Here is an 11,582-nt window from a genome sequence, read left to right on the forward strand (position 1 = left end):
CGCCTTCATAATTTAGAAAATACCGATTACCGATCAAATTCGGCACACTAGTTGGTCTTATTAATTTCTACCAACCTGCCAAATTTGATTAAAATCGAAGTAGAAACTCCCGAAATATGCGTATAAAAGTGTTTTACTAGGCGGTCCAAGATGCCGGAGTTGGCCGTGGGCTAGTGGCGGCGCTAGAGTGCATAAGCTATAATAAGACATGTAAAATAACACATACATATATATTTACATTTGGTGTTCGAAATTCAAAATATTTTGTTTTACCTGGTGCATGGTATACCGAAGTCGGCGAGGCGACTTACTTACTTCATTGTTTTTACAGTGAATTACATTATTATTCGGTTTTTTCTTTTGCTCGAATTTGAGCGCAAGTAAATCTACTTAATTTGGCTGAAATTAAAAAATTCTAAATGCTATGTAATAGTTTAGAATGTTTTCTATCAATCTATCTATTCAAAACTAAAAAAGAAAATATCCAAAAACAAAACAAAGTCCCAAATTCAGTGTTACATAAATATTCGGTTTTTTCATACAAACTTAAGAAACAATGGCTTAAAATAGTAATAAATTAATATTTAGTATTTGGTATGGTAAGCATTCTTTGTTAAGGTATCGCTTAAGCGCTTTGGCATATTATTAATAATTTTTTTTAAATAATTTGTCCCAATTTTACCCCACTCTTCTTGCAAACGTGACTTCAAAACTGTAATTGAAGATATGGGCGTTTTGCGTACTCTGAGGTCCAACTCATCCCATAAATTCTCAAGTCAAAAATTTGTTTGACCAAGTAAAATTTCTTAACCAAACTCTGATTGCATATCCGACTCGGAGTTTTGGGGGGGAAAATTTACCTATTTACCTATTTCACCCCCGTAGATCCGCTACTGGCGTGTTTCACAGTTGGCTTCAAATGTGTTTTTTCAGCTCCGTGTTGGGCTTTCGCCACACCTGGTCTTGGTCTTGCCGTCACTTCCACACAAGTTAAATTTACCCTCGTCGAGGAAAATAACATCATCCCACCAAGAACTCGAGGCACACAAATTTTTGTGTGTGTCGACTCGCAAAAGTGACCTTTTTCTCTGCCCAGCCTCTGCTGGTAAAGAGCCACAGAGCCAAAAGAGCCACTACGTGGCCATCCTTGATTTAGAAGACTGAAACTTTTCTCCGTTTTAGTTTTAATATTCTAATATTGGTACGCCTTGCTCTATTCGGGAAATAGATAAAAGAAACCTAATTATAGCAGTGGTGCAAGTACAGTTGGACCCCGATTATCCGGGACGGTCAGGACCAGAGCTATCACGAGTAATCGAAAAAAAAACGGTAAATAGAGAGCAAAATTTCTAGTTCAGTCATGGCCAATCGCCACAGACAAAGGTTTCAAATGATAAATGGTATATCGAAGTCGGTAAAAGTTTTTCATTAGGCAAAACAAAAAGGCGAGAACAGCCACATGTACGCCGTGATGTAAGTAGATAGACCTGTAGTGATTATCAGTTAAAAGTCATGGCGTTCTGAAGCACATTAGGGTCTTGAAAAATCCCACCACCAAAAGGGCGCGACGTACCATTAAACCGCAAGCACCTGTTGTCGGATCATCGATTAACGATTGACAAAACAAAAGACGTTTTGAAATCTGGGTGCAAGCACAACCGTGTAATGACTTCAGAGGCGACACCAGAGACTAACTAACAATCTAAACTGAGGTCTTTACCTGGCGTAAGAAGGAAAAGACTAATCCTGCAAGCTAATGATCATCGTTTTCAGCGACTGACAAGGTGTAATCTAAATCTTATTTCTTTACATTTCTGCTACTTTCTGAACTCTTATAAAATTATCTAACGATATGTTGTGAATTAAGTTTGTTTTCATATTGTTTTATAAATGCTACAAAAATAAGGATGATCCGCTTTGGCCCAGTTAGACCAAGTGTAGACCACAAAGCCATTGAATCAAGACTTGTCCTCCGTCAGATTCTTACACACACTATCAATCGGTTAGAGCCGCCAAATACATAAATATAATCAGTTAAGGTAATCGCAATTCGCAGTTTCTGATGGGTTTCACCATTAGTAACAATATTATAAATAATTATATTGTCGGATTACACAAAAGTTGATTAAGCATTTTAGTACTTGGTATTAAGTTCACATTTCCTGCAAAAAGAAATCGCTTCTTTTACAAATTAAACAAAAGCTTTTAATTTTGTTAATTTCTTACATTTTCTATATGAATTTATTAGCCAGTGCAAAATTTACTACACTATGAATCAAAGAAACAATTACTTATAGAGATAATTATAATACAACAAACGCTTTATACGACGTAGGAGCCATTTCAAAAGAATAATAAGTTTCTTTGCTCCGCCTCTTTTTTTTTTCTTACCCATCGTTACTTTTCCAATCAAAGGCAATAGCCATTTTTCTTCTTCTTTAATTGTTGCTTGGAGGATAAAGGTCGGGTATGTCCTGGGTGTGTGTGTGTGTGTGTGTGTTGGGGTATGGAAGTGTGTACGTGTGTGTGCACTTTAATTAAACATTAATAACTTTACAGCCGAATGGAATACAACAATAATAGCAAAAACATCTGACGAAATTGGCCTTGCTGCCAGTGGCAGGCAGGCAGACGACCGTCAACCTCGGTTTGCCACCAGAAGCCATTAAAGCTTAGTTCTTGCCGCGAATCACCGCACAACTTGACCGCTTAGATCGTAAATCCCAACTGAAATGTGTGCAAGGCATGCCAAGCCGACGTCGGGTAGCCGAACCAGATGTTCGGCTGTACATACTCCTCCTCCACCTCCTCTCCACACGCCTCGCGTAAAGCATAAAGTGATTTGAGGTGTCACTTTTGCTTTTACACCAACTGGCACGGAGTTTAATTTGCTTTTCCTTTCGTTTTTGCTTTTTGGGTTAGGTCTTGGGGCTTTTTGGGAGCACACACCACATGCAATCTAGCACTTTGCTACTCTATGTCTCTGGCAACTGGCAGCTGCAGTGGAACTCACTCTCTTAAGGAGCAGCTGTCACAATTGTGTATTGAATGTATTTTAACCTAGTTCCTCTGACATCTCGATAATGAATTCATGTTGAGGTGCACACATTTAGTTGATTTGCTTGCGTCTTAACAATTTCATTTCACTTTCGCAACACGACGGACGCAACGCAACGCGGTTGCCTTCATGATAATAATTTCCGTTTTTCTATTTGGCCTAACACGCAACTTTACACAATTTGCTTTTTCCCTTCAATTGTCATGACCAGCAGCGACAGCGGCAGCGACGTCGCCGGCACCGGCTTCCGGGGGTGCGCCGCAAGCGGTTGCAGGTCAAGGCTAATTCAATTCGACCAGGAGGCGGAAATATCGGCTTGTTTATGAGGTTGTAATTTGCATTAGACTTTTGAGAGACCCTCCCAACGATCGGGCACAGTGTAAAAATATCTATCCATGGCATCAATGAAACGTTGTTTATAACGTTCCGGCGATATAATGGTCGGATCTTTACCCTTGCCACCGCCCATTATGACCGATTGCTTGAACATCGATTCTACTCTCTTATCCAGGGTGAAGGTGCGTATATAATCTGCAGGGAATTGAGAATCAGATAATAGTTTGCCATAGAAATGTATATCGTCTTACCTATGATTCCAAGAACCAAGACGCTGTTCTCTTTATCCAAGCCAACCAATAGTGAATAGTCCATGACTCCATTTCGCTCGAGGAACGATGTGTCCCTTTGAATAGCATCTTTCAGTACAGATTTGCTGTGTGAAAGCACATACAAAGGATTTGACCAGGACATTTGGACTAGATTCTCATCGAGCAAAACGATTTCACCATTCTGATGAGTCGTGTCCACCAAGCGATTACGTTCGGAGCCCTTCAAATCATACTTGTTGGAAATATCACAGCCATAGAAAAGATTTTCCATAACCAACAGAGATTTCTCCACGAAGAAGCTATTAAAAGACAAGAAATTAGTTACAAAATCTCCCAGAGTCTCAAATTTAAAACCTACTCCTTTTTCTTAATGCTGACTTTGAAGACTCCAAATATTTTAGCCAACAACGTTGGTAATTGCAAATGCTGCGACTTGGCCAAATATTCGAAATATTTCGGAGCGAATTGTTCAAACAATGTCATTTCCTTGGTATTCATCTCTTTCAAAACAAAACGATCATCTGTAAGTAGGAAAAAGCAATCGGTTAACATTAACGGAAAGAAAAGTATTATTAATCGTCCCATCCGGATCGCTTTTTAAAACAATTTTTCCCGATATTTTTCGGGATTTTCTTTTAAACTTTAAAACTTAACTTTCTCTCGAAATTGTGTCGTTTCAGAATTCTAACAAATAAATAGATATCTAAAAAATCTAACAAAAAAATGTATTCCATTTTTGAGATTGTGGCTAGGTTCGATATTGTTTTCGATAAATAAATTACAGGTCTCCAGCTCATGGCCTAATAAAATAGAAGGAGGCAAGATCAAAATAAAACCATGCACCAAATGTATTCAATGCATCTTACATTCTTACAATTTCTCATGAACGGACGGGCAGACGGATTGACTAGATTGCGTTGCGACTGTTGATCCCGATCAAGAATATATAAATATTAACCTATCTGGCAGAATGTTATTGCGATTTATGGCAGGGTTTTAAAATTTAAGTCTTTACCCCAAAATTCAACTTTAAACACACTTTAAATACACCGTGAAATTATCTAAGCCATCCGAGGGAATTACCTCGGATTACCCTCTGGATCCAGCACTGCCTTTAATATTCTATGTACGCTACGTTGAGTTGTCTAGTCTAGTTTACACTATAAACGAACGTTTCATGTTTGATTTTTGTTAAGACAAAGTAAGTTACAAAATCTGTTAAACATCTTTGAAGGTTTTATATGAAATGATGGACACATATCGCTAAAAATAATAGCAGAATGAACGCAGACGTAGTCTAAATACACTATTAAATACTCCTGAATAGTCAGCAAATTTACTGGCAATATATTGAAAGTTAAAGCAGGATAAATAAAGTTGAGTATGATCAGGTGGAGTACTGAGCCATTCGAGTTATAACAATTTATACAATTCATTTTTTAACTTATAAATATATGTAATATATTAACCATAATTGGTTAAAATTTATAACGAACTATCCATTTAAACGTAAAATTATTTGTTTCCTTATTAATATCATCATTTTTTGTAAAGTTTCTGAATGTCTAAATGACTTAATTAGATTAAACTGAAAGAGTATTTCTTTTTTTTCCCATCCCAACGGATTAGGAATATGTTGAATATCATTTTTTGTAAAGTTTCTGAATGTCTAAATGACTTAATTAGATTAAACTGAAAGAGTATTTCTTTTTTTTCCCATCCCAACGGATTAGGAATATGTTGAACTCAACGCCTAAGCCAATAATGTTCATTATAAACTTACCCAATGTCTTGCAGAATCGGGAACCGGATTTGCCGCCACGTGCCTCCCAGTGAACGCTGTTACAAAGGCTACGCGCCAGAGCAATTCGGGATTCCTCTTCGAAGTCAATATGTTGGTCATCCTGGCCGCGTTGGAGCATTGGAGATGGGCCAACAAGATCGCTGGGTTTGCGTACCAACTCCATTTCGGAGCCCGTACGACTTTGTGAGATTCTCAACTCCTCGCGCATTTTGCTCTTCTCCAACTTGCGATACAGAGACTTGTCCAGCTTTGGCGGTTTTAGGCTTTTGGCTCGCATCGCGTCAAATTCGCGGGCAAAATAGATTTTACACTGAAACTGACTGCCCTGATCGTTGAACGTTAGGGAAATATGCGGACTGGGGGATAGAGGTTTGCAGCCTGCTTTGTTCTTATCCTCCGAGGACGACTCAGCAGCGGGGGAACACAGCGTAGCATTATCCTCCAAATCGCTCTCTGCTGTTGACATGGCCATTTTGCGCTTTAGCTGTGGACTGGACGAAGCCTCAGCGCTACCGCTGCCCGCATTGAATGACTCTTCGACTGCTCGTTGATAATCCGTAGAGGTTAGGCAATAAGCAATCACCGAACTAAGATCATTTTCGCGCACATGTATGGGTATAGCACCCAGGGGCAGGGTCAAATGCTCTTGAGCTGAAAATGGCGATTGTAGGGGATTCACTTGGTTGGTGGAAGGCAAAAGCTGCGTAAGGATTTGTTTAATAGACTTTTTATCGGAATTCGATTGGGTAAGGGTGGAGTTTTTCTCTAACACTGGGACTTCTGTGTCCTCACTAGGACACTCTACTGAAGCTACTGGTGGTGGGACGACATCCCCCAAATCACACGACTGCACATCGGGTCTTAGCTCCTCCGTACAAATAGTCCCTGCATCAACGTGGGAATGTTTCGACTGCTGCTGCTTGTTCATAGACAATTTCTGGCTCTCCTGGAGTCTAGGTCCCCATAGATCAATACTATCGGCTAAAGCTCGACGGGATGAAATGAGGGCGTCGTTGATATCATAGACATTGGCCTTTGGCTCCGTCAGAAGTGTATGCACTATTTCGATTTTTTGCTTGAAAGCGAACTGATCCTTGGCCAATTGAGCCTTGAGGTTCTGCATTAGCAGCGAATTCTCATCTTCTATAGCCAAATCGGCTATACGTTCGTGAATTTTCGTGTACACCTCATGGCCGCGCACTGAAAACAGTTTAATCTCCTCCTGAACTTGACTGGCGATTTGACTGGCGGGCCTAGGTTGATCCAGCTGCAGAATCAGCGAGGGCAATCCGGTCTCCCATACCTCAACTGGTTTGTATTGGAATTTGGCGCCTACCCCGCGAAAGCTGAAATGATGGATATAGTCGCGATGCAGGGAATGCTCACAACTGGCGGGATTCTGCATTTCGGGAGTTGTATCAATCGTTGGTCGCCGTTTGTAGGCATGTCCATGGAAACGCATCTCCAAATACTTGGCCAGCGACAAGCACTTGGATGAATCCGAGAGGGGAACCGATGGTGTGGTTGCATTACAAATGCTGCACCAGGATGTAAAATAAATACGCTTGGGATCCGAACGTGTTTGATCTTCAGTGAGATAGACATGGACACAGCCCAGAGAGTGGACATAGCGACGCACATGTCCCAGCATGGGTAAATTGCAACTGGGGCACATTGAATTGAAGCGACAACAATAGCGTTGCAGGAACTCCTCCAACATTATATCGTGTTGACCATAGAACTTCATGTCCAACAGCATGGGCAACTTGCAGAACGACGACACGCCCTTGGGATTGTAATGAAAGCTACAGAATAAGACAGGCAAACGCTGATGATTCTGCGGATCGAGTGCATCCTTATACAACTGCTCCTCGCTGACTTTCTGGGGTCTCTGTATGATCATGTCCGAATTGCCTCTGTCTCTTCTTTTGGGTCTCAGCACTGAAAGAAATGAAATTTATACATATAATTTCTACCAAAACCAACATTTAAATTATGCTCACTTGGCGCCTTGCCCTTTGGAAAACGACCGCCAAAGGATCGAAATTCTGCCAGCTTGGACTGTATATCGCGATTGCTGGCCGGTGAGGTTATTTTTAATCGTAGAAAGTCGTGGGCTGGCAGCAGCGGTTGTATTTGTTGCAACTGCAGCTGCTGTTGCTCGCTGTTCTCCTTGTCACCATTGGACCCACTAATGCCGCTCTCATGGCGCTTAGACCATTGCTTTGAGAAGTAGAGTTCGGTGGGAAATAGTTTTCTTAATTTGCAATTCCTTCCAGGTTCCGTCTCCAGGTAGGGCAAGGGGAAGGTCAAGAATGGACTAACCGAAAGCAAAGTAGAACTGAGAGCATTACGAAAACGATTATCATAGCGGGTCTCCACTGCCAAGGCCTCAACAAGCTGACCCTCTGGATCTTCATCCAGCATCTCAGCACTTGCAGGTGAGCTGGAACGCAATGGATCTGTAAAGTCGGCCACATTCTCGCTTATGACCGTCATAATCTTATCCTCAGATTTACGTTCACCGACAGCTGGGCGTTTAGCACGATGATCTACATCTTTTTCTCCGGTTTCGATCTCTGATTTTGGACTGGACTCCTTGGAGTCAAATATGGAAGGTTTCGGCCCCAGAGGCTGAGCGAATTCATCGAGCAAAAAGGACATTTCTAATCGCCAATTATAGCGGGCAAAAAGTAAAGCCGATGCCACTCGCTTAACCCGAATCAACTCCGCATTGGAGGCGCCACGCAGCAAGCAAGTATAACCACGCGGATTGGTTAACTTCTCGAAGCACATCAGAGTCTTGCCAGATGCACCATTTGATGTTCCATTATTATTGAAGCTTCGTATGTAGAACTCGTTGCAATAGCCCAATTTCGGCATAGTTATGTTCGACTCAATGGAGCTCACAATGTCGCATTGTAGGGTACGAGATAGCCGCTCCATTACCGACAATTTCACATCCAGCACCAAGGTGACGCCAAAGGATCGCAACAGATCCTGCGCTATGCCAGCAACATTCTTGTGCACGAGCACCACATTGGGCGAAAAGCTCATGATGCGGGCACAGACATTGCGTAGGTATTCCTTCTCTTGCAACAGAACCGTCTCAATGGTCACAAATTTACCCTCGATGCGCTCATAGACAATGGGGCACTGGAGCAATAGAATGCGTGGAAATGGTACATGGGTAGCCATATCCTTGTGAGCCACATTCTTCGAAAAGGCCACACCATGGACAATAGTGGAGTCCTTACGCTTCCCTCCAGGCACCTTCTTGAAGTTCACATAATTTCGTATATCCATGAGATCATTTGAGCAGTATTCGGGCTTGAAATGATTGGCGGCCGTGGAGCAAAGCGTCTGCAAGACTTTACCCCATTCCTGATCTAAACTATTTGCCCGCAGCAGTTGTGCCAACAGTTGATCCTCGTGATCACAATAGGATTCAAGTAATTTTGATGTGGTTGTAGTGAAGCCCATGGCGTTCTCTAGTTCAATGTCCTGGGCGGCATTCTGCTGAAAACTGAGACTAACATCCATCGATTTGGGAGGTTGCGGCGGTTCCACACTTGACACAGCGAATTGCTGCAAGTTATCATCACTTCTGCTTCCACTCAAAGTGCTCTTTGCAAATTTATAATGCAAACTTGCCTCGAATTCCGTCTGCTCAGGATCCTGTACAATGGGTTCGAGGAAACCAGCCGCTAGCATGGCATTTAATATAGCCACTGCCTGTGCCTTATTGGCCGATTTATTCTTAGTTATGAGGAACTCAATCAACAACTGTCCACAATTCTGGGCGGCCGGCAACTCGCGACGCATTTCCTCGTGCAGTGTGATCAGCGAATTCGACTGTTGCAATATGTTTTTGCGATCATCCATGGTCAAGGTGGAAGTATAGCCAGGCTGGGAGGTGAAGCGCTCTTCCTGATAACCCAGCGACGTTTTACGGGTTAAGGCTCTGCGTTGCTGTTGCTGTCGATGCGTGGTAGTGGCAGCAGCAGCCGCAGTGGCCCCATCCTGGACTTCCAACTTGTTGCTGAGATGCTGTTGCAAAGCTTGCAAATCTTGGCCAATGGTCGAGCTTGATGACTTCAGGAAGGTCAACACTATTTTGGAACAATAGTTGCACACTTTCAGATCTCCCTCACAACGTACTATTCGGCCTGGTACCACCTGATTGCAGCACTTGGAGCAGAATATCTGTCCACAAAGGCGGCAATGATGTTTTCTGCGAAATGTTGAAAACTTCTGGGCACAATCATAGCACTCCTTGGCCTTTGAGTCCGGCATCCAAAATCTTTGCAATTCCGTGTCCTTATAATTGCGCAAATCCTTGAATACATTTAAACTAAATTAATTGGAATGGTTCAAATTATCACATCACTTACATTATTATTCTTCGAGGCCACAATATTGCTTATATGCTTTAAGACATTCGTCACAGTTCTTCCCTGATTGGCATCACTGGGCAAAGGATGCTGCTCATCAATTTGCTCATTTGCCTCCGTATCCTCCACACTGCTTATGGTTCGTGTCTCGCTTGATGATCTTAAGCTGAGTGTTGTGGGAGGCTGTGGTCGACTCGACGCCAGACTGGAGGACGATGAGCTGTTTATGTCCAAATCGGTGGCTGGTGCTGCTAACTCCGTAGAGGGTGGTGAATAAAATTTGGATTTGCCCACTTGGCCAGTGCTGCTGCTGGTGTTGGTGCTGGTGCCGCTTGATATATCATTGACCGTGTTGTAGCTCTGATTGTAGACATTTTGGATTTTGGTGACAACACGATCGAATAGAGATTCGGGTTTATCTTCAAAATCTCGTGCAAACTCGGTTAGTTTAGTGGGCGAGTGCAAATGTTGATGGTTACTACTACTATTATTGCTGGAACTGCTGGTATTGTTGTTGTTAATCATTATGGTGGTGTAATTAATAAAACTTGCGGTATTAATAGCGTGGGCGAGGCAATTGTCGCCCGTGCCGGACTCCTTATTAATGTTGGTTAGATGGTTGTTATATTCAGTTGGTCAATCAAAGCGGCATCGGGCGCCAATGAACCAAGGGCCAAATCAGTCCACTTTTGTTCCTGTGAATTAAGTGCGTTGTTCATTAAACTATTCTAGCTCTTATCTTTTAAAATGTTTCACCTGTTCGCTAAGAGTTAAATGTGAATCACCACCATCGGCCTCTGGATCGGGCAATTTTTCAATTGGTACTAATATCTGATCGAAAGGCAACACTTCAGTGCGCCAAGCATTGTCTACAATGTCCAAGAGTAGATCGTCGATGGGTGCCTGGAAAATTTGTCAGAGTTAGGAGTTGATTCCAGTAACGCCCCCTTAACCTGGCCAATAACAATTACGTCATTTCCGAATATTTGAAACTAACAAATGAATAAAAATTTTTCAGGTACGAGTAGTATTTGCATTTATCACAATTGCCTGCGCTTTGATAATAGCCCGACGAATGGCAAACTCCCGCGACTAATTAGTGTGAAGCGATACCGCGCCACAATCTCTTGCCATTGTTCATACTCATACACATGTCCAATATCTATAACTTGCATACATACACACACACGTATACATATACTTGTGCACATACATATGTTTATAAACAATTAACAATCAACAATTCACGGCACTTCTATCAATTGAGACTTGATTGAGTTCGCCCTCTTACCTGGCTATCCATCACTTTTACAATTAATCAATCTGAGATTCGCCCAGTTTTAAACTGCCAACAAAATGTTTTGTTTCTAGAGTATTATAGTTCAATATTATTCTCAACTGCTTATCTTGGTCCTCTTTTTAGAGTTTTTGTTAACAGATAGAGCAGCTGACTGTAACTATTCGATTGTATCTATCGATGCTATCGAATAAAAACAATAGAGATGTGCAAAAAAAACAGTTATAATGCACAATCGGTTTTAAAAACTGCGCAATGTATCTAAAGGGCTTAAAAAAATTAAAAATTAAAAAGAATTACACTTTCAAAAGAAACTTGAAGCATTGTTAAATATTTATTAATATTTTTTTTTTGAGCTTCGGTACTTACCAGTATATTTGATAGTTGCGCACACATTTCGATTAAAAATTATGGTGTAATC

The 11,582-nt window shown here is 41.6% G+C and overlaps 2 protein-coding genes across 2 annotated transcripts; both read right to left on the minus strand.

The window, feature by feature from the left end:
• Positions 1-2,203: 2,203 nt before the first annotated feature.
• LOC6652322 (putative 1-phosphatidylinositol 3-phosphate 5-kinase) lies at positions 2,204-10,469 on the minus strand. Its single transcript, XM_002074876.4, has 6 exons — positions 9,865-10,469; positions 7,474-9,808; positions 5,450-7,411; positions 4,025-4,187; positions 3,646-3,965; positions 2,204-3,589 (listed from the first exon to the last, which is right to left on the minus strand). Exons 1-6 carry the CDS (start codon positions 10,387-10,389, stop codon positions 3,399-3,401), a joined length of 5,496 nt encoding a protein of 1,831 aa, XP_002074912.1. The 5' UTR covers positions 10,390-10,469; the 3' UTR covers positions 2,204-3,398.
• Positions 10,469-11,321, minus strand: LOC6652321 (anaphase-promoting complex subunit 13). The gene is made up of 3 exons (XM_002074875.4): positions 11,156-11,321; positions 10,621-10,767; positions 10,469-10,559 (listed from the first exon to the last, which is right to left on the minus strand). The coding sequence occupies exons 1-3, from the start codon at positions 11,165-11,167 to the stop codon at positions 10,476-10,478; spliced, it is 243 nt and encodes an 80-aa protein (XP_002074911.3). The 5' UTR covers positions 11,168-11,321; the 3' UTR covers positions 10,469-10,475.
• Positions 11,322-11,582: the final 261 nt, after the last annotated feature.

This window comes from Drosophila willistoni (assembly GCF_018902025.1).
Source record: "Drosophila willistoni isolate 14030-0811.24 chromosome 2L unlocalized genomic scaffold, UCI_dwil_1.1 Seg168, whole genome shotgun sequence".
Lineage (NCBI taxonomy): Eukaryota > Metazoa > Arthropoda > Insecta > Diptera > Drosophilidae > Drosophila > Drosophila willistoni.

What these genes read in the sequence shown, in the direction of transcription:
- LOC6652322 (XM_002074876.4), bottom strand. Translation starts at nt 10,389, where the DNA reads ATGATTAACAACAACAATACCAGCAGTTCCAGCAATAATAGTAGTAGT. An exon ending in GTCAGCATTAAGAAAAAGGA is followed by an intron (nt 3,966 to 4,024) that starts GTAGGTTTTAAA and finishes GTCTTTTAATAG; the next exon opens with CTTCTTCGTGGAGAAATCTC. An exon ending in CTTGGTTCTTGGAATCATAG is followed by an intron (nt 3,590 to 3,645) that starts GTAAGACGATAT and finishes AATTCCCTGCAG; the next exon opens with ATTATATACGCACCTTCACC.
- LOC6652321 (XM_002074875.4), bottom strand. An exon ending in ATTTAACTCTTAGCGAACAG is followed by an intron (nt 10,560 to 10,620) that starts GTGAAACATTTT and finishes CTTAATTCACAG; the next exon opens with GAACAAAAGTGGACTGATTT.